Source organism: Pieris brassicae, chromosome 4, assembly GCF_905147105.1.
Source record: "Pieris brassicae chromosome 4, ilPieBrab1.1, whole genome shotgun sequence".
In the NCBI taxonomy this organism is placed as follows: domain Eukaryota; kingdom Metazoa; phylum Arthropoda; class Insecta; order Lepidoptera; family Pieridae; genus Pieris; species Pieris brassicae.
Genome location: NC_059668.1, coordinates 10,722,716 through 10,744,323, shown reverse-complemented (window position 1 = coordinate 10,744,323; position 21,608 = coordinate 10,722,716). Strand labels below are relative to the sequence as shown.

General features: G+C 36.4%; 3 protein-coding genes across 13 annotated transcripts in view; 1 reads left to right on the top strand and 2 right to left on the bottom strand.

Moving 5' to 3' along the window:
- LOC123708244 (disintegrin and metalloproteinase domain-containing protein 11) overlaps positions 1-3,754 on the top strand; it is a 259,659-nt gene extending 255,905 nt beyond the window's left edge. For 8 of the 9 annotated variants that reach the window (XM_045658852.1, XM_045658848.1, XM_045658851.1 and 5 more), the window contains one exon: positions 495-3,754. In XM_045658852.1, coding sequence (XP_045514808.1) covers positions 495-633 — 139 coding nt within the window. In that variant the 3' untranslated portion in view covers positions 634-3,754. The remainder of the gene's footprint in view (positions 1-494) is intronic. The other variant, XM_045658856.1, reaches the window with a different exon arrangement.
- Positions 3,755-3,988: 234 nt separating this feature from the next.
- LOC123708184 (dynein axonemal assembly factor 3 homolog) lies at positions 3,989-5,802 on the bottom strand. Its single transcript, XM_045658738.1, has one exon. The coding sequence runs from the start codon at positions 5,388-5,390 to the stop codon at positions 4,008-4,010; it is 1,383 nt and encodes a 460-aa protein (XP_045514694.1). The 5' UTR covers positions 5,391-5,802; the 3' UTR covers positions 3,989-4,007.
- A 783-nt stretch (positions 5,803-6,585) lies between these two features.
- LOC123708179 (adhesion G-protein coupled receptor G2-like) overlaps positions 6,586-21,608 on the bottom strand; it is a 36,367-nt gene continuing 21,344 nt past the window's right edge. Inside the window, exons 1-10 of one of the 3 annotated variants that reach the window (XM_045658730.1) lie at positions 21,201-21,369; positions 14,630-15,418; positions 13,878-14,053; positions 12,900-13,534; positions 11,950-12,137; positions 11,090-11,308; positions 10,214-10,312; positions 9,392-9,626; positions 8,575-8,777; positions 6,586-8,130 (exon numbers count right to left, since the gene is read on the bottom strand). In XM_045658730.1, the coding sequence (XP_045514686.1) occupies positions 6,970-8,130; positions 8,575-8,777; positions 9,392-9,626; positions 10,214-10,312; positions 11,090-11,308; positions 11,950-12,137; positions 12,900-13,534; positions 13,878-14,053; positions 14,630-15,418 (3,705 nt within the window). In that variant the 5' untranslated portion in view covers positions 21,201-21,369 and the 3' untranslated portion in view covers positions 6,586-6,969. Of the gene's footprint in view, positions 8,131-8,574; positions 8,778-9,391; positions 9,627-10,213; positions 10,313-11,089; positions 11,309-11,949; positions 12,138-12,899; positions 13,535-13,877; positions 14,054-14,629; positions 15,419-21,200; positions 21,370-21,608 lie in introns of those variants that run through there. The other 2 variants (XM_045658729.1, XM_045658731.1) reach the window with 2 other exon arrangements.

Below are 21,608 nucleotides of genomic sequence, written 5' to 3'. Positions count from 1 at the left end.
TGCTGTTAATCAATTGCAACATTAACTTAACTAACCGTTGCAAAACATTATATCTATATTAATCATGTTTCACTTATCATTTTTGAAATAATTCATAATTCACATTAAATGTTTATAGCTTAAAACGGGCTCCGAAGTCTTATTATAAATTGAAGGTTGCGTTTCGTTAAATTTGTTTTTATTTCATTGCACTTCCTATTTTTCATTTTTAAAATATTTATCAAGATAACATTTTTTACTTTTCCATCTCTTCTCAAAGTTTTTTTTTAATTTTTTTTGATTAAACTATAAATACTTAAGATCCCAAAAAGTTATATTTACAAACCTAATCAATTCCATGTTGCCTTCAACTGCAACTCGTACCAAATCATATAATAATTGTCCACATATCGTAATGTCTCATTTACACGCGGTGAAATTGGCTAGAGTAGACTGTGGAGCCCGTCCGGCGCCTCAGAGCGCGCTCTCCGTTCCTGTTCTCTATCATTTTCTAGTGATGAATTTATTCAAGCTCAACAACAGTTAGCCCGGTGGGCGAGTGAAGAGACGGTGGCCGCGCGGGACTACTTCCCATCGCCAGTCGGCAGCTCGGCCAGCGACCGCCCCGCCGCATTCCCGGAGTACACCCACTGACCCCGCACTGTCGACACCGCTAGCTTAGGACGCACATAGTGAATGCGCATGTGAATACGTATTAATCGTTAGATTGTCAAATGTACATATATCATAAAGTGCACGTTATGATATGACTGAAATATTTAGTTTAGCGTTACGCCTCGAGCGTGCCCCGCGGCGGCGCCGATCGTGGAGCGATGTTATGTTCGTTTTAAATCGATACGCTTTATGTCTTACGCGCCGCGCGCGATGCCACCGCGGCCGAGTGCATGTCTAGAGTAAGTGACTAATTGTTCGATGGATGTAGCTGAAAGTGCGGTGCCGAGGTCCTTGTCGCGTCGAGCTCGGCACTTGTGAAGACGAGCTCAACTATCCGCTACTTAGATAGGCGTTTAACAAATTACATAAATGTACACAAGCGAAGCTTTAACGTGTCATGAGTTAGTTGGATTGATAAGGTTGAAGCGCGAGCTCGGCGACGTGTAGATCTGTGAGTTGTTTGGTTCGTCGCAGCACGAAGGCGGGCAGCCGTCCCCGGAGAGTCAGTCAGTCGCTATCATACCGCATCATCTCTCCGACAAACAGCCCACTTCGCGAGGTTTAACAATTATTGATACTGGATATTTCGATTGTCTATTTCGTTTCGGATTCTCAAAGGAGTTACCATCACTTAGCAATTAGTTTGAAATTCAGAGATCTCGCAACACCATGCACTATAAAGTTTTTGTATCTAGTCTATTGCGTACACATGTTCTAAATAGGTTACGTTAATGTGAATAAAAGTTATTTCGGATTTTATCAGAACGTATATTGTACCTGTATATGTATATTATTATAATTGTATCTATTAAATTTAACACGAATTTACCCAAACTTGTGGAAGATGTTGAAGTACACATACTGACGAAGCGTCACGACTCGCAGCGTTTTTTACTAGAAACGCGAAATAGATTAGTTTTAGGTATTTAAACCCATAAATCAAACATTACCAATGGAAGTTATAGTTCGATTGTAGTTTAATGTGTCAAATGAGTCTCGGTGCTTCGTCAGGGATGGTGGCTATATGTTATGGTTTTTCTGTTTTAATTTATTTTCGGACAATTTAGGGCGTTATCGTTTCATTCACGTTTACGCTAGGTTAGGTGGTTTCGCCACGTTGTAACTAGTAGTTAATTAAAGTAAAATCAATGAATATACATCAACAATTCGTTTAACTTCAATGTGGATGAATCATCGTCTGTGCGGCTTTTTTATAACTAAGATGATGTTCAGTATGCCCGTTTCGAGCTCAATACACATCTTAAACGGAATAAAAAGGCTGTACTGACGTATTTCGTTAAATATACAAACGATGTTGAGCCTAAGAGTCTCGAGTTTAAGTAATTAATCTTATAGGTAATGGTTATAATGTGTAAGTCTAAATAGTAAAATATTAATTCGTACAGGGTAGTCATAAATGCAATACTCTGTGACTGGGCGTGGCACTTGCTCTCGTGTACGAGTGATCAGATATTCTACACTTTAAACTAAGATAAAACTTGATATCGATTGCAATTTAAATTGCATCAAATAAATAACATCGCTTAGTCTGCATTTTTAAATGAATATCTATCACTTCCGCGTATTTAATATTGGTGAAGCGTATTGTCGACACGTCGCGCCCAGTCGGCGTCGCGTGCGCGAATCATTCGAAACATCCGTGCGTGCGGTCGAGACCTAAGACGGTAAATACGGGTATAGTTTATTATGATACCAATATTACTTCTTACTCTGCGGTTATGCATTAAGTCCAAAACACTGCCAGAGACAGTGAGGTAATTATTAAGTATCACGTAATTATTTGTAGGCATGAAAAATTTTGGTAAGACGCTCAATTTCCAATCGTGTGTATGTAATATTAAACCGTTGTCGTATAATTTAAATAGTAATTGATGTGTATAAGAAAAGTAGATAACACTTACCTTAGGTAGGAAAAAACAACAGTTTATATTGGTTGTACGATTATTATGTGAAAATTCACCCTGAGAACCAGTTGCTTAAAGTTCAGTTTATTAAAATTAATTTTGCTAAAGTATTCATGGGGAAAGTCGTAATTTTGCACACTTCACAAATATAAGGCACTGCTTGTGACGATAAAGTTTGCTGGTAAATTTATTTATTTCTACGGTCAATCATATACAGACTGGCATTATTTTGAGATTTTTAAATATAATTTTAAAAAAAATTTATTCGCTATCTATAAAGTCGTCCTTGTTTGTTTTATTTTATGAAAGTACATGTTTCTAGCAGTGACATTCTAAAAGCAAAATATCTTGTTAGATGTCTGGCTACCATTAAAATCCTCTGTATATTATCTGTACTATACGTTATCTTCTATCGTGTGTAGTCTGTGTGACCGACCGCACTCGCGTGTCGCGCAGGCCTGAAACGTCAATTTGCGGACGCCGTTTACCGCCATTGCTGACGGTAGTGAACCGGGCCTCTACGGATTCACATAATTGTCTGTTCCATTATTTCGTAAGCGTAGATTATGGATGTTTGGATGTATGCACATAATGTTGTATTCTCAAGTATTTCTATCTACACAATGAGGTTGAAGTTGTCTGTAAATTATTGTATGAACAACGTATGATGTAGAATAAATGTAAGTCTTTTTAAAATCGGAATATTTTCTTATTTAAATTCAGGTATAAATTAAATACTCAATTAAAACACACATTATTCACCGCGCAATAATTTGGTTGTGCTTTTATTTCGCTCAAGTTTGCTAGATAGTAAAATCGTATTATAATGTTATATGTTTTTATAGTTTGATGAACAAAGCTTTAATCTAGTTTATTACGAAACATACAATGTCTTTTAAACAGCGGTTTGTGAAGTTATTATATGTTATGTTATATGTTAATAATTGTAACATTTATGCTAAAACTAACTATAAAGTTGAACTTTAGGTTTGTCTAATGTAGTGAATAACGTAAGTTAATATATGAAAAGGTTAAGTGAATCCGTAGAATCTCCATTACTAACTGATCATGAATTTTATTGATAAGTGATATTATGTATTATAAAATACGAATTTTAAACGAAAAACGTTGAAACGTTATGATTTTCCTTTTTATTTCGTCCTTGTAAATATATTTGCTGTATTATTTAATAAATGAATGTAACATAATATTATGAATGACCGAAAATAGATGAATACAAATTTTTGAAGTTGTATTATTTACCCTTGTGTTAATACTTTCGGAGAGTTAAGTTTAAGTTCATTGACACCTATATGGATGTACATATTATATTTATTACCAACTATTAAAGACCACATAATGAATAATAAGAGAGTTAATGATTTTGTTTATTGAACAACTACAAATAAAACATCGGTTTAAATTACATTAAAGTGTTATATCAGTGCTCTCACTTTTTCTTCTTATAATAAATTTGGCAAAATCATCTTTTTCTGGATTAAAAGTAGTAATGTTATCGCACTGCGCTGTCGTAGCCGCTTGATGAATCAGCTCGCCGTATGACTTTAAATCTTCTCTCTTCAACCCAACCATATACTTGCGAGACTCCATCAGCACGACGGCATCATCACGGGCCATCGACCATACACTAGGCTTCAAGCGGGAGAGCATGTTGTGGCCAACAAACACACCGTGGAAGAGTCCCTGAAAGTGCGGCTTGTGCGGATAATGTTCCAATGCAGACAGCGACAGAAAATGAACTTTACCAAAATCCACTTCAATATACGTGTCGCGATCCTCTCGCAAAATCAATGGAGCTTCATGACCACTCTCAGAAATCTTCGCGTCGAGCTGACTCAACCTCACCATTCCCAGGTTCTGTTGATTATCCAAGTTAAACGCATTAACATCAAACGCCTGACGATTCTCCAACTCATAAAACATCCTTAATAAATTACGTTCGGAAATATCTGTGGCACGTTTGTAGTTAACGCCATGAGTCGATTTCAACATTTCTTTGTCTTCACAGTCTAGTCCGTACGCCAAGTACGGTGAGCTCACCATATCTCCAAGATATCCCCTGTGTAAGTATCTATCACCGCATTTGTAAACGCCTGCAGCAAAACTTACGTTCGGTCTGCAAACTTCCGTCTCTAACCAAGTGTAAGCAATACCATGCTCTCTAAAATGCTTATATTCCTGGAAGCAAATTTGGCTGGCGACCTCCTTCAAACGCATGTGATAGTCCCAATCGAAGACTCCTGCTCTATTGTCGTATCTTACGCCGAGGCTATGACGTAGACGGTGTTCCCAAAGTTCACAGGCGTTAAATTGGTTAGTGTTACCTGTGGTCCAGAAGTTGAACAGATTCTCCATGTAATCGCGTTCCCGGTACTTCGTCTGGTCTATAGACACGGTAGGTATAAGACAGCTCATGTATTCTGGGTTAGTGATCATTTCAACCAATTGGCGAGCTTTTCCATTTAGATACCGAGAGGATGTTGGTCGAAGTAAGAGATTGCCATAAATCTCGAGGAAGCGTCTTGTTTTTTCCAGTAATCCGCATCGTGTCGTTCGTTCCAACGCCAATGATAGAAGAAGGAGTTGACGTGCAATAAGTTCTGGACAACCATCCACAACAAACAGATTCATGTACCTTCTCTTGTGGCGGTAGGCTTGCGCCAATGTTTTGATGAGGTGCCTCGCATCGCAGCCTCCGATAACGAGAAAATTAAGCTCATATGCATTTCTGTCGCCGTGCTTAATATACTCCTGCTGCAGATCCAATGCAGGGCTTATTCCCCAGTACATTTTACGTGCTCTTCACTACACTCTTAAAACAGAAATGGCTACAAAATCAGGCTTCAACGACAATGTCATAGATCTATAAACAATATGGTAGTGAAGCGTTATTGTAAATAGGGCGTTGCTAAGCGACGGGCTATTCTTGTGAGGCTTACAATATAGATCTTGAAGCTTTCCTTGAATACTTAATAAACATATTAGATATGAAAGTGATAATTAAGTGAACAATTTTACAGTTCATATAAATTAAACATTACAAATAAACAACTATGTGGAACGGACTCACTGAAGTATATCGGAATCATTTCGACTTAGGGTCCTTCAAGAAAAGAGCGTAAAAGCGTTCTTCAAAGGTCGGCAACGCACTTGTGAGCCTACTGGTAATGTGAATGTCAATAGGCGGCGGTATCAGTTAACTCAGAGTCTCGAGCACAAAGTTAGTAGCACAAAGGTAGTTTGCCTTCTGTTACATAACAAAAATAATAGTTCAAAAGTTAGCAAAATATTTCAAGTTTCAAAAATATATATATTTTTTTTAATGACTATTTGTCTCTTCATAAAGGATGAAGAATGGGAAAGAAACTCCATTCTTAGTCTTAAAAATATTTTTTTACAATATTTTGTATACATTGATTTAATAATTTTAAGTGAAGACCTAGAACAAAAAAGCTTAGCCTAGTGGGGGTTTAACAGTCTCTCAATCCTAAGGTCGCGCGTTCAAAACCTGGCTGTGCTCTAATAGATTCCTTCTGTTTAACTTGTTGGACAAGTGAAGGCAAATATCGTGAGTGAACTTACTTGTGGTACAAAAATAGGCATGTCAGGCGCAGAAGTCTGATCACCTACTTGTCTATGACAAAAATATATCAAAGAAAGAGATGCAATAGGTCAAGCCTTAACGAGTCACTTGGGTTCTTATATTGATGATTAAGTAGGTTTTATGAAATGTTTTAAATATATTAAATAACTTTATTGCAAGTGGTCTTCAAAATGCATTACCAATAAATTATAAGTCTTAAAAATATTTTACACGTACAAGTGAAAAGATATTTGGTTTAACATTCATACCAGATAGCCTCTACATATTTTGTAATTTATAAGCTACATTATTTACAAAAGTTTAAGATATCTTAGGTAATATAAAATATATATAGGAAATGGTAAAACGCCATCTACAACTAACCACTAATGAAACATTTCATCTTAATAGTTACAACATTCAATAGATTTCAGATTGTTTTGCTATTTTTATTATAGACCTATGCTAACCCTTCGTTACAATAAATAAGAACACTATTTACGAAAACAGTGGCGAAATTTTCCAAGGCAAGACATCTATCGTGATAAAGCAATTATTACGACTAATAATACTTATAAGTCATTACAAAACCAATTATGAATAACACCATTAAATAGAGATTGTAAATTAAATTCATCTTTCCAGACCTATTACCGCCACTGTTCGAAAGACTAGAAGAATCGAGAAGTCTCACCACACTTAAAGCTGGCAAAACCAATGTTATATTTGGAAGGAATCATAGCTGCCCAAGTACCAGCCCTTCTTGGGCGGTATTCGCGACTTTCGTCAAGAGAACCGCGAGTCGTCTGGAGTGGACAGTGATTTCGGCTTCGAGACCTTGGTTTCAATAGTCGTATTTGTGTTCGGCCTCCATCCCGTACTTCTATTAGAGTAAGAGGACGACGTCACGGGAACCTTACGAGTCTGTTTTATCTTTAACTTGTTCAACCACAAATCACGCGTCTTTTTATTGCCCACCACAAAGAAAATAAACAATATAAAACCTTGATACGACGCAGTCAACGTAAACAAATACGCAGAAACGATATTCGATGCAAAGAGACCGAAAATCCAAGGTAACCCGAACAAGAACACTAATAAACAACTGACGGAAGCGCACCGCAACGCTTCATTGGTATCACCGTGCCGTTGGATTCTTCTCGATGCGAACACAGACCGGACTATTAAGATAAATAGCGTCCAGTTCACAAATATCACTGCGCAGATCGGTGCGTACACTGTCACCCACAGGCTCACACCGGAAGGATAGCAGAAAGCACCAGTTGGAGTCTTCTCTTCGAAACGCCCCGCGTAAGAGTGCGGGGCAACTGAAAGAAGGATCCCGACGATGGCACAAGGCAAGCCCCAGGAGAACACGGACGCACGCAATAATTTGTGAGAGGCGTCCCTGGTGAAGACGAGAACTAAGCGTCGGTAAGACAGAACTGCTGCTACAAGCATCCAACAGAAGGATGATAGCACAGAGTAATGTAAAGCGACACCTATCAGCATACAGGGAATGTTGTATGCACTGAAACGGGCAAAAACTACAACGATGAATGTCAGCGCCATGAGGAATATTGCAATGCAGAGTTGGAGCCAGATTTTGTTGCTGAAGTCCCGTCTCCAGGATCGAAACATGATGGCAGTCACTGCGACTAAAGACAACCCGAACAAAGAGACGCAACATCCAATAACGGTGATCATTTCTAGTATATTCTCGTGACGTTCGGTGAAAACTTCTTTCGGTATGAGAATTTCTGCAAAGTGAGTGAGATGTGTGCAGCGACATGTATCTAGAACTCCACTTCCTGCGGAAGGGATAAAGGTACAGCCGTCTTGAGACCAGAAACCAGATCCATCATCAAGGAAATTCCAGTAACCGCAAGTTCGACTTTGGTTTCTGCTTATATTTGACGAAATTGGACTGAGATGAATGTCGATAACCTGAAAAAAACATTGGATTCTGTAATGAAGTTGTTTGCAAATATAACAGAAGAAATCTATCTGACTCAAATAAAACATAAACAACTAAATGAAGGAAAATAGCAGTGTTTGCTTAGTGGATCGGCGTGCGACTCTCATCCCTGAGGTCGTGGGTTCGATCCCCAATTGTGCACCAATGGACTTTATATGTGCGCATTTATCATTCGCTCGAACGGTGAAGAAAAACATCGTGAGATAAATGGTTTGTCTTAGACCCAATAAGTCGACGACTTGTGTCAGGCACAGGAGGCTGATCACCTACTTGCCTATTATGCAAACGATCATAAAACAGATACAGAAATAAACCAGACCTAAAAAGGTTGTAAATAAAGGTTAAGTAAATTACATTACATACAAAAGTGAAGTAAATTATTAGAAAAAGATAATATTTCCATAAAAACTTACCTCCCCACCAGTAAATTTAGTGACATTTTCCACTTTGATACTAAGCACTCGACTGTTAACGGCATGCAAGTCCGTGTTCTGGAAGGCTTTGTCATTTCTAAACACCACGAAGCTGACTCGACGCTGAGATTCAGACACTGAGCCTGGTAAAACTACCACTGCCTCACTGTCGCCTCTTTGGAGGGAGGTTTCGTTTGGAGCATCTGTAATAATTTTAAACAATAACATGTTTAATACTCAATTGGATTTTTGACAACACAATAACCGAAATAGATAGTGATAATGTTTTGATTAATCTCTTTAAAAGATTCTTAATTTACAGCTGGACGTAAGAGTACACATTGGGCGTTTGGCATTGCGTTTGACGCGCGTTGGTAGCATTCATATACCGCCCTTTGCAGGCGCTTTTTTGAAGTGAAACTTCTTTCTTATTGGCGTTGGAAAAAAAACGTCACCTTATTCGGTTACGCGTCACATTTTTCGGTTACGCGCCATAATTTTCTTCCACGGTTGATTCGAAGAGATTCGAAGCCATTAATAATAAAAATATATAATAACGATAACAATGATAGTAATCATTACAATTAATGAAATTCTGTAATAATCTTAGTAGTAATAAGGTAAAATGAAATAATTGTATTATTTGTATTCATATCTATGATAAGAAAAGCCTTTTGTTAAACTTTATCTAATTTAACTTATTACTATATGCAAATGTGAAGTTTTTCTCGACATTACCGTATTGGTATAGTCTGTAAAGAGAATGTATGTATTTCTGTAATAAATAAATAAATGTTTTATGACAGTTAACACTCACCACTTATAATTTGAAAAGCATCATTGACAAACAGGCCATCACTCCTGGCTGCGATCCGGATTCCTCTAACCGGGTTATTTGGTGTAGCATCAGCCATCACCAAAGCAATATTGCTTCTCACGGCAGTTGCCACGTGGGACCCATTTAATTTTATTGTCGAACCGAGTCTGTCCAACATGTGCAACAATTGGCTTGGGATAGTCAAATCATCTGAATCTTCTAGAAGATTGTCTACCTGAAACAATTTTGGATCTTAGTATTTCTTACACAAAATCCTATGTTTAGTTTTTTGTTTCATATAATTTATACACTAAAGATATAGCCATAATGGAATAATTTACAAAAAGGTTCATACATAACAAAGAATAAAAGTGGTGGTGTGATAGTGATAGTGTGTGTTTATGATGCAGGTGACTTAGCGATTTCGATATTCCGGCATAGTATAAACATGTCTGGAGTGCGCGATACAAAACTGAGATTATTTATAAAGTTACTAGAACAGTAAATTATTATATATATATATTCATTGAAACGGATTTATGTCAAGTATAATAAAAAGTAGGGGTTGATCGTAGTGGAGTGAAAATTAAGAGTTGTATGTATTTTTGTATGTAGTATCAAAAAAAAAGTTGTCTAAAAAATAAAAATATTTTTTTTGGGGTGGACACACATGAATCACTCAGGGTTTGAAATATAGATAGAAGCCGATTCTCAGACTTACTGAATATGCATAAAAAATCATAAGCATCGTACGAGCCGTTTCCGAGGAGTATGGGAACAAACATTGTGACACGAGAATTTTATTTATAAGTAATCACTTACTTGATCAAAGACCGTCGTAATATTTTCAACGAAAATTGGATTCGTATCATCAGTCAGGCTCATCAAATCGTCCATCACTTGTTGCAATACTTCTTCTGGCTGAAAAATATACTTAATTATGCTGAGCATATTTTTATATAGAACTAACTAGCTGCCCCCGCGAACTTCGTTTCTCCTTAATGTGGTTTTAGTTAGCCTTAATACCGTGACACGAAAGAATAATTTGACTGTATTATCGTCATTATAATTTGAATTTGATTGACACTTTGGTCTAAGTAACACGTTATGCTAACACCAAAAATTAAAAAAGTAGAAATAATTGAGTTTCACGGTATTTCGTTTACTACAAAATAAATTTAATTTATACTTTAGCCTCAATAACACGTAGTAATCATGATATTGAATTGTAGCTTATATGACATGTTTGTCGGTTTACCATAGCAGTGCCATCTATTGATTGTTACTCAATCCAGTCGAAAAGTATCGACATCTGTTAGAATCTTTTGGAGTTAACAGATAATTGTGGCTGTCAATTAATTATAGACAAATAATTTGCAATAAAATAAAATTGCGACTATAATTAAAGATCTAAGCTATCCTATCTCTTAAGTTGGACTAGACTGCTCACGGTGTGCCAATTTAATTTAAAATCGGTTAACTAGTTTAGGAGTCCATCGCGGACAAACATCGTGACAGGAGATTTATATATATTAAGATTAATCAAAATCATCAAAGTAAAAGTATTTGATTTTAAAAAATAAAAATCTTTTAGGAACGTGTTAAAGATAATTATTTCAACCGAAATTTGGTTTAGACTGTTAACAGCTGTTATTATTATTTATACGGTGCAAAAAGTGAGTCTCCTTTAAGCCTTACCGGTCTGGGAGGAGCCGGTGTGGTGGAAGTTGATAGACTTGGTGGTGTTAGATCTGTTGGTATGAATGGTGTCCCGGTTGCTATTCCTTCAGTTGTTATATATGGTATTCCTGTTAGTATTTCATCTGGTAGTGAAGGTGTAGCAATTAGTATTTCATCTTTAGTTACAACATCCACGTCTTCCGTTGATTCTGATGAACTATCCGTGGGATGTCGAAGCTAAAGATTGAAATAGATTAGATAAAAGTGGATTCATAGCTTTTCATGCAATTTAATGTAATTTACATATGAGATGGGAACCTTTATCAAAATTATCAATTAATCGTAAAACGTCTGACCCGAAACAAAAGCTTAGATACTGTAACAAAAATCTTTGAATGGTTGAAGAACGGGTCTCGCAAGCAATTGCGCCCCGGCTCGCCCATGAAAATTGTAAATTATAATATTTTCGATGTAGCCGGGGCGAGACTCGCGAGACGCGTAACACGAATGAGTATGATTTTAATGTACGTATCTATTTAGTAAATGGCAGGAGAGTAGAGAGAAAAAAAACTATCATATCCTCTATCGCTAAAATAAATAAGATAACGTTTTACGTTTTACACATTTAAGTATGGTAAATGGGCTTTCAACAAAAGAAATTGTATATTCCATACGTCAGTAGCTATATCCCAGTAGCAATCGAAAGAAATCTGATACCCAATGAAACACTTTCTTCCAGTAATACAAACAAGTATCCAATATATAAAATTATCTAGAATAATGTATTATAATCTGTCGTTCTGCTTATATCTATCAACTTGTTAACATTTATTATATGTACATTAAATTTAAAATATAGCCACTTGGAGTCAACTTACAGTCTCAGGTGTGGGATTAGCTGTGGGCATGACGTAGTGAACTTCCGTGTTAACCTCTACTTCAGCATCAATATAATAAGTGACGGGAGTCGAACAGTCTCGGGTGGCACTGGTGACCCATTGGACACCTTCGTTGAAGTCACCTACGCATGTATGGGTTCGACATCCGAATGACGCAATCGAGTCACCTGGGAATACAAAAAAATACAATTACAACATATGTAGATAACATTTAGATAAATAGAAAATACCTTATATAAATGGACGTATTCGAGGCTGTCGTAATCAGCGTGTGTGTACGAGCTTTAAAAAAGTATTAGTTCAGATTTTATGTACATATATCAACATACAAGTGATAGGTGTAATTATAAAAACAGTTGTCGTCAATAGTGTTGTCGGTTCTTAGAATAATTCAACCTAAATCAAAAGTGAACACAATAAATAAAGATACGATTATGTTTGCTTGTGTCGATTGCAGCTATCACTTGTATATGTAAATAAAAGTTAAAAAAAAACTTTTATAGGTCTGGACCTCAGATTTCTGTGTTCAGCGATTAGAGTCTGAAGCCACTAAGCCAACACTGAGGCAAAGAGTAATATTAATATGCTTGACCTATGTGCGCAAAACATCCTTAACCCTTAATTTTCAATTGTGAAATAATTGAACCTGTGATCTAATTAAAGAGGTCATCTTGATTAACCTGTATTACTCTTAACATTAAATTTATAAGAACGTTCTGCCTAACAAATATACATAAATAATTTAATTGTATGCAAATTAGTTTTAAAAAGCACAACAAGTCCATATAACCTAGGAACCTAAATTCTTCTAAAATGCCGACCGCGAGTTCGCCCTGCTATGCAAGTTCCCGTTAAGTATCAACCCACATTTTAAAAAAGGTCAATCTATTAGCAAATATAAATACAGATTTACAAGAATAGAAACTCACCCAATGCTACGGTTGGAACTGTGTCAAACCCTTTACAGTAATAAACAGGTTTCATATACACTATCTCCAATCCATCCCATAAGCCTGGTGCCACAGCAAACATATTCGGGCTTAGTTCAACGTGCAAGAGAACCGCTTGGGCGTCAAGATACAATCGTTGCACTTTCATCTTCTCAATAATTATTTTTTCCTTCAATTCTAAACCGGGATTTGATAGTTTGAAACTTTTTAACGTCTCCTCGCTTCTATTCGAATTAAGTTCGCCAAATACACTCTCATATTTGTTTCGGAAATAAATGTATTCTTTAAGTTTCATCTCCCAGAGCTTGGACATTTTATCGATTACGTCCAATTTTAATCGTTTCTGGTGACGCAATTTTACTGCAAATACGTTGACTACAGATTGTTTCTCTCTTATAAATAGAATCTTATTTGATTCAGCTGTTTCATAGCGTTTAACGTCCACGTGGGTGCACCAGTAATAGCCATCCTTTTCTGGTTTCACAATGAATATATTTGTATCGTCTTTTCTACGTTTTCCAACTTTTGTAGGATAGCGTTGAATGGAGTCGGTGTAACAGAACACTTTGTCACTATCAATGGTATCATTAATGCTTAATGTAATCTTGTTATCACTGCAATTAAAAGAAATGTACGATTCAATACTACTTCTACATATAGATAATTACGTTGTTGTAATGTATGAAGTTATGTAATGGGACACGATACCGACATTCGTCTGCGTTTTTGTCAAATTAAAGATCAGATTTCTATACCTGCCAACGCGAAAGATATATATTTTCGCCGGGAAAGATACCTGAACCACTAACAAAGCACTGGACGTGGCACATCCTATTTTGCCATTACAATAAACACATTATTAGTTTGTAATTCCAGTTAACATAATATAAATAAATATTTTAAAACAATTTTCATAGTTTACTAGTTTGCAATTGTGAGAACATTAACAACACTTACATATCAATATTAAGGTTCATGCTAAGTTTCTTGATGTTAACACTACGTTCACAAATGACATCAAAGAAGATATATGACCCATTAACAAGATACCAAAAGTCGTCCCGTAGAGCCCCAAGGAGGGTATCTGAATTGTTATTACTTGTTTCATTAAAATTCCAGTCTGATGCTGCCACCTGAAAACATATTTTTCCTAATAAATGAAAGCGTTAATATTTTATTTAACTATATTGGACTAATTACTTCGTATGCTTTATACAAAATAAATACTACCTGTACGAGCCATTTTGCTTACTCAGGCTTTCTTAGTTTTATAAGCGTGGCGATTTCCTAAATAGGAGTTACGCCCCGAAAGTATAAAAAAGCCAGAAGTAGGTGATCTCTTCGACTGTTACATTACATTCATTCGTTTCATAGCAATTAAAATTTATTTATTACGTAAATTAGTAAATAATAATTAGCGGCTTTATGAAAGTCTTCTGTTCGATTTTGCCGGAACAATCACTGGTTATTAATTATTAGCACAGGACTTTCTGCCTCGAGTGGTTATCCGACTTTAAAGAAGGAAGGTGATGTGATTGTATGAGATAAAGCGTTACTAGCTACTATCGATTAATATGCATGTAATAAATATAATAGATGTTGTATATTATGGATATATAGCAAATGTAATATAATATTTTGTTTAACTTGTTAATGTTCCTTTCTATTAATATTACTATAATAGCAAGTGTTTATTATCGTTGACTTACCTCAGACTGATCATACACTGTATCGTATCGTAGCGAAGTAAATTCTGAATTCATGACCACACCCAAAGGATATGTATTATTGTAGCCAGCATCATGAAATATCGGGCTATTGGAATACCTCCACCCTCGATACAACAGAGAGCTACCCCGTTTACCGCAAAGATCCTGAGCTTGTCTCCAAGTTGCCCTGACAAGTCCACCTCCTACACCTGTCAAAACTGACAGACAAGTCGATTCAGGGCTCCAAAATCTAACAGCATCTCGAATATCTTCGCAACCGATATCAGAAATATCGTCTTCGTCTGAATAGGGCCTAACAAAGCAATACCTAAAATATCTATCACTGCATTGCACTGCTGTGAAATTACTAATTGGATCCATTGCGACGCATAACTCTTCGCCTATATCTATCGTTGGGTCTATGTTGACTTCGAATGATGAATCCAGCTCTGTCCCCATTGATTTCGTGAAGGACCAGTCTACGAATGTACCACCAGGGTATAATGATCTAAATTCAGTCCATAGAACCATGTTTGGGGAGGTGAAATTTAAGTCCAAATACAGTTTCGATGTGTATAAATTCCCCACACAGTCTGTGTATTTATCGCTGAAGGATTCCGGTCCTTTTAATCTGTAGCAGATTGGGTGCCCCTTTTCTCTCGTGTAAGCGATGGAAAAGCCAATAGGGCACGTGTATTTCTTCTTAGCCATACTGAATGGTGTGGAAATCCATGATAGTATCAAAAATGCAATCGTCACTTGACGAATATATTTCAGCGCCAGAGGCATCTGAAACAAAAAGAATATTTTTTTTAAATTAAAGTGAAAAGAAGAATGATTTAGGCTGATTATGGCCTTCGGTGCTTGATTGACCTTGAATCTAAATGCCTACCCTTCACTACCTAAATACCTTATGCACATAAAAAATAAAATAAATCAATGGCGCTACAATATTTTTAGGTCTGGGGCTCAGATTTCTTTATCTGTTTCATGATCATTTGTTAATCGAATAGGCAAGTAGGTGATCAGCCTTCTGTGCCTGACGCAGGCCGATGTTTTCCTTCACCGTTCGAGCTAATGTTTAATGCGCACATAGAAAGAAAATCCATTGGTGCACACCCGGGGATCGAACCTACGACCTCAGGGATGAGAGTCGCACGCTGAAGCCACTAGGCCAACACTGCTCTATCACTAATGCACATAGAACTAAAATATTCATTGCTTCACAACTGTGGTCGAATAAACCAGTCAGAACGCGGGCCTAGCCACTTAGCAGTGCCCTTATGTTAGTTGCCACGCTCATGCCTCTCTAAGGCCCTAAGCTAAGAGGAAATTCTATTCATTCGCTTCCTTACAACCTACCAGAGGCGAATAATTAATTACAAACTGGGCCGGCAACGCACTCGCGAGCCCCTCTGGTATTGATTGTGTTCATGGGCGGTGGTTTCATTTAATATGAGGTGTGCCTCCTGCCTCCTGTTCTTTAATATATTTTTTTATTATTATTTTACATTAATTTTAAACAACAATTTTATTTACTATATACTTTTACACGCAAATCTTCCGAGACTTCTAAATAATGGTAAGTAACAATGATAATTTTTACTCTTATTATTTTTTCTACTGTTATTATAACATTATTTTTCCTTTTTCGCGTCTGAAGTGCAAAGTACCTAAATAAATAGATTTCGTAGTTCCGTTAAATTATGCTTTGTAAGGTTACAGATAATTCTAGTTGATAAAATTTTATTACCTAAATGCCAGACCAACACATGAGATTATAACGAGATAAGCAGAAATATTGATCAATTATCAGATTATTAGATTTTCTGTAATTTCGATTACTATCTAGTCTGGCCATAAATACTATTACATAAAAACTTTCAACTTTTTATTTTTTTTAGAAAGTAGGAAACTTCTTTCGATTTTGCGCCAATTCACATATTTTTTTGCGTTCCTTATCAAAATAAATTTGGAATGAGGTATTAAAGAAAATAAAGTTGCAGTGATCGTCTTGCACAACGTGCCATGCAGCCGTCGGTCAAATTCCAGACACTTCAAAAGCTTGGTAAAAGCCGAATGTTCATATCAACAGATACAACAATACTTCGTCTGTCGAATACCAGAAAAGATCGGGGCGGTCGCGAGCTGTTAGAACTACAAAGGCTGTTATGCTGTTAAAGCCAGAATGCGTCGAAACCCAATTAGGAAGCAAAAAATCTTATCGCGAGAAATAAAGATTCCCGCTAGGACAAGTGAAAAGCACAGAAATATCCTCTTTACCGATGAAAAAAATTTCACGATTGAAGAACACTAAAATAAGCAAAATGCTTAAATCTACGCTCACGCTTCTAAAGAAGCTGCTGAAGTGGTTGGAAAGGTACGTGGTCATCATCCTACGTCAGTGATGGTTTACTACACGAAATGCTCGTAGAGCGAGTTGGCTTAGTCTATAAAGTATGAGGGTGTGCAATTATTTAATCAATTACCGTCTAATTATCGTAATATTCAAATTTCATCAAATTCAAAATTTCAATTCAAAAGGGCATTAAAGATACAATATCAGAATAAGCCTAGTAGATTAAAATTAGGACGCCTGATGTCGACGTGTATCTCGTTCTCGCGTATAGTTCTTTTAACATTAAACATTACTACGTATAGTCACAATTGATTTTATTTATTAATTATAGCGAAATATTTATTATACCAATGGCGCTACAACTTTCTATGGTATCAGATTTCGGTATCTGGTTTTCTAATTGGGTCTTAAGGATGTGGATTTCCAATCGTGATGTTTTCGTTCACCGTACAAGGGTTAAGTTCACACATAGGGAGGAAGTCTATGCATAGCCTGGGATCAAATGTACGACCTCAGGGGTGAACCTATATATTGTTGATATTTTTTTATAAATATCTGCCTGTAATCCATTATTTTTGCAAAAATCTCATCCGATTTTAAACCAAACAATTGAATGTTTCAATTAGATAAATTTAGCTGAATGATTCACCATGGATTACAAAACACTCAACTATACTAATCACTAATTATCTCTAGTACTGTTGCACATACAGCCCTTAACCCCTTATCAGTATGACCCAATTACCCTACGTCAATCACATATTAAGTGTTTGATTAAAGGATCTAAATGATTAGATATCATAAGATGACAACGATTACTTTAACAAGATTGCAATAGCTATTTGCCACGCCGTGAACGTTAAAAGAAAATAAAAGAAAAAAGAAAATTCTTGCTCTGTTAAAGTGGCTTTAGATTTGAATTTGTGTATTTAGTTTATTACTTTGGAGGTTTTTTTTTCTGGTGAAGCAATTATTTATTTTGTTTGTAAGGAAAGTTCTTTTTATATTATAATATATATTAGGTCCTTACATATTAAATTGGCGTTTCGTATGGGAGGAACAAAAAGTCGAATATTTTTAAATATAATATATTTAATTAATCAAAGTATGAACCATTGTTTTCTATGCAATTTTGCCATCTCATAGGTAGTTCATTAATCCCTTTACTAAAAAAACCAGTAGGAAGGGAATCAATAAAATCTGTGAAGGCGATTTGGACTGCCCCATCAGAGTTAAATTTTTTCCCTTGCAAGAAGTTATCCAAATTTCGAAAAAAATGGTAATCTGTTGGAGCAAGGTCCGGGGAGTACGGAGGATGTCTTAGACATTCCAATTGAAGCTCTTCTAATTTGGTAGCCGTCTGTTGTGCAGTGTGTGGTCTAGCGTTGTCGTGAAGTTGCAGTGGCGTGGAGCGATTTACCAGCCTAGGTTGTTTAGCCGCTAGCTTTTCCATCATGGTTTGCAATTGCTGACAATAGACATCTGCCGTAATAGTCTGGCCAGATTTGAGAACACTGCAATGAACAATACCGGCACTAGTCCACCAAACGCTTACAAGTAACTTTTTTGGGGTTAATTTTCGTTTGGGCCAGGATTTGGCTGGCTGGCCAGGATCCAACCATTGCGCTGAGCGCTTCCGATTATCGTAAAGAATCCATTTTTCATCACAGGTAATGATTCTGGTTTAAAATACCTTCATTATTGTGCCGGTTCGGTAATGTAACGCAGCAGTCGACGCGCGTTTGCCGGTTTGGTTCAGTCAATTCGTGAGGTACCCACCTTTCAAGCTTTTTAATCTTCCCAATTTGCTTCAAGTGAATTAAAACAGTTTTATCACTAACACCGCAGCCTGCAGCTAACTCGGACGTGGTTTGCGATGGATCCGCTTCTACAATAGCCTTCAATACTTCATTATCAACTTGGGTCTCAGGCCGTCCACGGGGCTTGTTCTGCAGGTCGAAATTTCCAGAACGAAAACATTGGAACCCAAAACGAACTGTGTTTTCTTTTGCAACATGACCGCCATACACATCATTCACCCTTCGAGTCGTTTCCGCAGCACTAGTGCCTTGGCGGAACTCGTACTCGTAAATAATGCGATACTTTAAGTTATCCATTTTGTAAAATGAGTGACGCAAACAGAAAAAAACAAATGAATGATCGAATCGATCATCGAAGCACAAATACCTGAGTAAATAGCTGTACAAATTTGAATTTGAAATTCCTAACCAAAGGTCCTTAACCTTTGAGGTCAAAGTGGCCAGTACGACAAAACGCCAATTTCATATGTAAGGACCTAATATATACCTCGTATCCCATTGAGAGAGTTTATGTATCTAATATTACGATTAACTTACTAACTTTGGACTTTACCCAACATGTAAGAAAGGGGTCTTTCTAAAGTCGGAAATATCGTCAAATGTGTCTAATGATGAAATATACTAACTTACATGCGCGAGTAATCTCTTCAGGGCTGTATTTAGAGGTCTGGAGGCGTGGTGAAATTTAGAATGAATACGGCTCATACGGTGCTGAAACGAGGCAGGAGGGATGACCCCAAACAATTCTTCAGAACACTCACCGTAGTACACTTTATATGTCAGAGACATTGCATCTCTTTGCGTTTTCTATAGAAGAGTTCACCTCTTGTAGAGAGAGAGAATCAAGCCGATTAGTAAGACTTTGGAGATTGACAATTCGACAAGCCCTTCGCTGAATTTGGTCAAAAGGATCGATTTCAATCAATAATTTATTGTGAAACCAAATAGATTCTTTTAGTATTTAACAAAAACATAAATACTGATCAATGATTTCTGTTAATATTTGTGAACAATATAATCATGTTTGTACATAGGTATAGGTAAAAAAGCGAAAAACATGACAAAACGTTGTATACTAGTGTTTACTAGTCGGAACTTAAATCATTTTTTTTCCGCCCTCTATTGTAGATGCCCCGGGGCTATAGCTCTGGTTGCCTTTCCCTAAATCAGGCCTTGAACACAGTGCCTGAGTCGGGTTTTGTTTTGTGTAGTTAAGTGAGTGATGAGAGTACGTTCTCGTTGACTAAACCTACAGAAAGTTGGAAGCATATCCAAGCGGCTGCAATATCAGACTAATTTGAAAAAGGTAATGTGAGATAAAAGTTTTAACGTAGGTAATATTAGGTAGAAAGTTGCCATTAGCCATATGTAATAATCACAAAACCCTCGTGCCCGTTTGCCTCCTACTACAATAAAAGAAAATACTCGCCGGTGTTTAGAAGCATTTGGTATGTGGTCATATCGTCGCATTATATAAGCTGGATTCAGAAGGTATCTAACAAGAAAGTTCTTTAACGAGTTGGAATATCGAAAAACAAAGAAAAGTTTCGTACTTAGACCACGTGGTGCCATATATCAATCCATATAGCTATCTTGTGATAATAATAGGCATAACCTTATTTACCTAAGTAATATAATACAATTCATCTTTTTTAATTTATTAGAAACACATTATCCAGACGAAACAAATCCTCGTCACTGGCGTTTGTATACAAACAGCCTAAATATAAAATTAGTTCACAGAACGCAACAATGATATCAAAGTTTTAATCGCGTTTTATGTATCATTGATTGTATTCTCTTGTACCTTTTGATCTGAAATCTTATAGTAGTTTCCGCATTCTATTATAAAACTTTTTATTCGTCTAATAATGACGCATTGAGTCGGCAATTATAAAACGTAATCCTAATGTAAATTTCTGAAGATAACAAATAAATATACTCAACCGTTTTCCACGTCAAGTAACTTGATAAGATGATTAAATTAATTAAATATTTATTTAAGTAATAGAATTTGATTATATGGATGGCATAATAAACACAGAGCACATAGAATCTACAAGAGTGGTGTTCAACAGTGTACAGGATTAAAAGAGTATTCAGACAAAAAGTGCGATTGTACAATGTCTGCTTGCTATAGCAAAAATAATTGTGGAAGGAAAATACTTAACGGTGTTTGGCAAAAGTAGCAGGTGCTGCTTTTAAAAGCACGCCCTCTGCGCTGATGATTGGAAGAAGGGTACACACGGACACCTCGCTCATCCACTGTGGACCATAGTAATGTGTCTATACGTGGGGGACACAAATCTGCAGGATATGCCGAAGCACCACATTGACTTGTATATGCGAGGGAGAAGTTCAACAGAACAGTTCGTGATAAATGTATAATTACCTCAAATTTACACTCCTGTCAGGTCGTGAATTTGCATATAATGCAATTTTTTAACTATGTATGTCATCGATGTTTGGAAGGTCACTGTTACAAAGACGTTAAATACACTTTATAATAAATTATATGATACTATGTTAGTCAATAAATCGTTAGTAGACGTGTTTCAGAGCACAACACAAACTTAATTCTTACTGTTCAAAACTATGTCCCAAAAACATTGATATTTTAGCAAATGCTATCAGATTAGTGAGATTTACGTTGACAGTATCTGAACATTCTTTTAAGTACTTAAGATAACTTCCTTCTTCTTGTTGGGCAACATTCAAATACTATCTAACATTTATATTGCAAAATATTATCATATACCGTTTCTTCTCCTTATCACAGTATAAATGGAAGGATTATGTT